Source organism: Phaseolus vulgaris, chromosome 8 (genome assembly GCF_000499845.2).
Source record: "Phaseolus vulgaris cultivar G19833 chromosome 8, P. vulgaris v2.0, whole genome shotgun sequence".
In the NCBI taxonomy this organism is placed as follows: domain Eukaryota; kingdom Viridiplantae; phylum Streptophyta; class Magnoliopsida; order Fabales; family Fabaceae; genus Phaseolus; species Phaseolus vulgaris.
Genome location: NC_023752.2, coordinates 27,139,370 through 27,142,740, shown reverse-complemented (window position 1 = coordinate 27,142,740; position 3,371 = coordinate 27,139,370). Strand labels below are relative to the sequence as shown.

General features: G+C 49.9%; 1 protein-coding gene across 1 annotated transcript; it reads right to left on the bottom strand.

Annotated features, from left to right (window-relative positions):
• Nucleotides 1-839: 839 nt before the first annotated feature.
• Nucleotides 840-1,472, bottom strand: LOC137824859 (uncharacterized). Its single transcript, XM_068630538.1, has one exon. It carries the CDS (start codon nt 1,470-1,472, stop codon nt 840-842), a length of 633 nt encoding a protein of 210 aa, XP_068486639.1.
• Nucleotides 1,473-3,371: the final 1,899 nt, after the last annotated feature.

Genomic DNA, 3,371 nt, shown 5'->3' with positions numbered 1-3,371 from the left:
CCACGGGCGTGGGCATCAAAGCGTGACTTTGTCCCAAGTGTTTAGACACGCTCAGGACGATACGACCTTGCGTTCAGCAGGTCTCTCCTCGAGCGTGGACACACAGTACAGAACAGATAAGTCCTCCTCGCCCTCGAGCGACGTTGAGGCCACAAAAGAATAGATAAGTCCTCCTCGCCTTCGAGCGACGTTGAGGCCATAGAAGAGATCAAGTTCTCCCTCGCCTCTGAGCGATGTAGAGACTAGAAAAGATGAGACCCTTTTTTTTTCATCTTAAGTGATGATAAAGCTAGCAACGCCTTTCGCAGTGAGTACCTGGGAACTCAAGACAGGTAAGTAAAGATCAAGTCAAAAACTTTTCTAAGTTCAGAAGGCAAGAGAAATTTGAAGGGCAAGAAGAAGAAGCATAAAAACACAAGTCATCAAAGACAAGAAAAATACGCGAAGTTGAATCCTCCTTTTCCTTTGGGCAATGACGAGGCAGGCGATGCCTTCATGAGGAAGATTCCTCGCAGATACGAAGGCCAAATGAAGTTCTAAATGAAAGATCAGGAGAAGGGTATGCATCACGACTCAGAAGGGAAGGGTAAGAAAGAAAGTCGCGTGCTACCTATAAAGTTAAAATCAACAGCGATGAAGAGATGTATCGAGGGTAACACATTCGATATAGTAAAGAAAGTAGAGGTGGATGGAAAAACAAGAGAAGCTAAAAGCACACAAGTATGTAAAGATAAAGCTCGAATAACATTTAAGCAGAGTTAAGAGTCAGAATTACAGATAAAGTTCAAAATGTTATAAATACAAATTTACAAGCAAGATAGAAGTCTAGTGAGGGCAATTCATTCTCCAAGGTCGAGGGGCACCACCTTCCCGTCGACGATGTGGTTGCCAGGGTCACATTTGGAAGTATTGATCCCTGGGTTCTCACATGTGGCTTGGGCCAAAGCCTCTTTGAACCCCTCATCAAAGGTGCCAGCCATATCGCCGAGGAGGTCTCGGTTGGCTTTCTCCAACTCCTCGACCTTGGAATCCTTGGTTGCTAGCTGCTTTTCCAAGAATTCCTTCTCCACTTGAAACTTGTTCACTTCAGCTAGGGATTTGTCATGTTCAGCTTGGAGAAGGCTGAGAGCTTCAGTCTTTGCAGCTAGCTCCCCCTCAACTTCATTTAGCTTCACCCCAAAGGCCTTGGAGGTTTCAGCCATCTCCCCCAGATCAGACACCTCCGCCTGTAGAGGGGCCATGGAGCCCAGAAGGTCGGCGTGCTTCTGGTCAGCCTCGCGCAGCCTCAGGGTGGCCGCTTCCTCCACCTTCCGGGTCTCCGCCAGGGAGGCTTGGTAAGCCTCTTCCAGCTTCAGCTTTTCTTCCTTCAGGGTGGCCACCTCTCGCTTGAGAGCCTGAAGGGTTTGCATCTCGATGGCCTTGGTTTTTGCTTGTGCGCGCCAATCGAGTGCAATAGCCAGGAAGGCCCCCATGTAGTAGGGCATACCTTCCTTCTTAGCTTCGCCAGAAGAGCTCCCCGACGACCTCTCGTTGAACCCCCTCATCAGTTGCATGATTGCAAGGGGGATCGTCAAGACCTCTGGGGCGGGAGCTTGTGCAGCAGTTTGTGTTGGTGGGGGTGTGGATTCTGCCCCCTCCTCTTGGCCTGCTTGTGGTGGGGGAGATGTGGCGCTGGGAGGGTTGTCCCTTAGAGATTCTCCACGCTGGGGGGATGCAGATCGTGAAGTAATGACTCTGTTGGTTCTCCTCCTCTTGAAGACTTGCCCCTCGCCTGAGCCTTCGTCATCGGAGGGGACCACAAGGACACCCTAGCCCTTGTCAAGGGGGGCTGGGGTGAGGTTGGAGGCCACAGCCAGTGGGACTGCAGCAATTGGTGGGGGTGAGTTGGGAGTTTGAAGAGAATGGGGAGAATTGGGTGTTTGGGCGGTGTGTGGTGTTGGTGATGGGGGAAGGTTGGATTCAGTAATGGGGGTGCTGGAGGCGCCAACCTTTGCAGATGTTGCCTTGGGGCGAGCCCTCAAGGTCTTGGCCAGTGCAACTCGCCTCGAGGAGTCCATTACTGATGCTGCACCAGACAAACAAAAGAACGAGGGTTAGAGCTAACACCAGTTAAACAAGAAAGCACACATATGGCACATACAGAAGTTTGGAGCAGATGAACAGCACACACAGCAGTCAGAGAAAGCACATCAAGAGGCAAATATAAAGAAGACAAGTAGGGGTGCAGATTTTCTTACCAAAGTACCCAGAAAGGGCGTTCGCATTAAACTCGCAAGCTATGAGTTTCACGGTGCTGAAGACGACTCCCAGGCCGGCTAAAGCCACACATACCTCTCTATCAGCAGAGGGTAGTTCGTCTAAAGACTTGGGCTTAATCAGCCTTGATTCTTGCACCCAATATAAGGGGAAGCCGTCCAGGGCTGTGGGGTCGTGTTTGGTGCAACACACCCTGAAGAATTTGCCTTTGCACCCCTTGTACGAGTTCTGGAAAAGGGTGAGGAGTATCCTGCCAACGATTCCAGAAAAGCTCACCCAGAGGCTTTTCCCTTGTTTCTTCACTTCAAAAAAATGAAGGAAGACGTCCACTGAGGGTAGAAGACCCAGATACCCGTTCAGAATTTTAAAGGCCCTAACGAATGCGCAGCTGTTAGGGTGTAGCTGGGCAGGGGCTATGTTGATTTCGGTGAGCAGCTCCCTCTCGAAGGCTGTAAAGGGAAGGCGCAGACCGATGCGTTTGAATACTGTCTGGTAAAGAAAGAAAAAGGGTTTCCCACCATTGGACCTATCGTCCACGCAGACCGGCTCCCCGGGTGTGTCGTGACGAACGGAGACGTGGGAGTCGTGGACGCTGCAAAAAGCATTAAAATTGTATAACCGTGGGTCACCCAAATGGTCTTCCACGTCTCCAACGGTGGTTAAGGTCGTGCACTCAGCTAAGAGTTCATCAGGGTCCCAGGGGTACTGAACCTTATAGTTGATCCCGGGGGGAGGAGGATTGGCGGTTGTTTTGGTGCGTGCCATAAATTGATGAAGAAGCTGAAGAATGAAGAAGAGGAAAGGTTCAGTGAATAGGGTTATGGCGAAAAAGGGGAAAGAAACCCTAAGAAGACTCCTACCCACGCGAGAAATCCAGAAAAGAGGGAAGAACGAAGAAATGCGAAGGAAGAGAGAAGAACACGAGAAATGCATGAATATAAACAGTCCCAGGCAGTCGTAATAGCAATACAGTAAAGCAAAAAGGCGATCGGAGTAGAAAAACCATACCTTTGGTGTTTGGAAGTTGCAAAGGTGAGAGCTTTCGCGAAGAGGAAACGCAGAGATTGCAGAGAAAGTTTTCGGAGAAGAAGGTGAACAGTAGAGGGAATACGAAA

Coding starts and splice junctions, on each gene's coding strand:
- LOC137824859 (XM_068630538.1), bottom strand. CDS start 1,472: ATGGGGGCCTTCCTGGCTATTGCACTCGATTGGCGCGCACAAGCAAAA.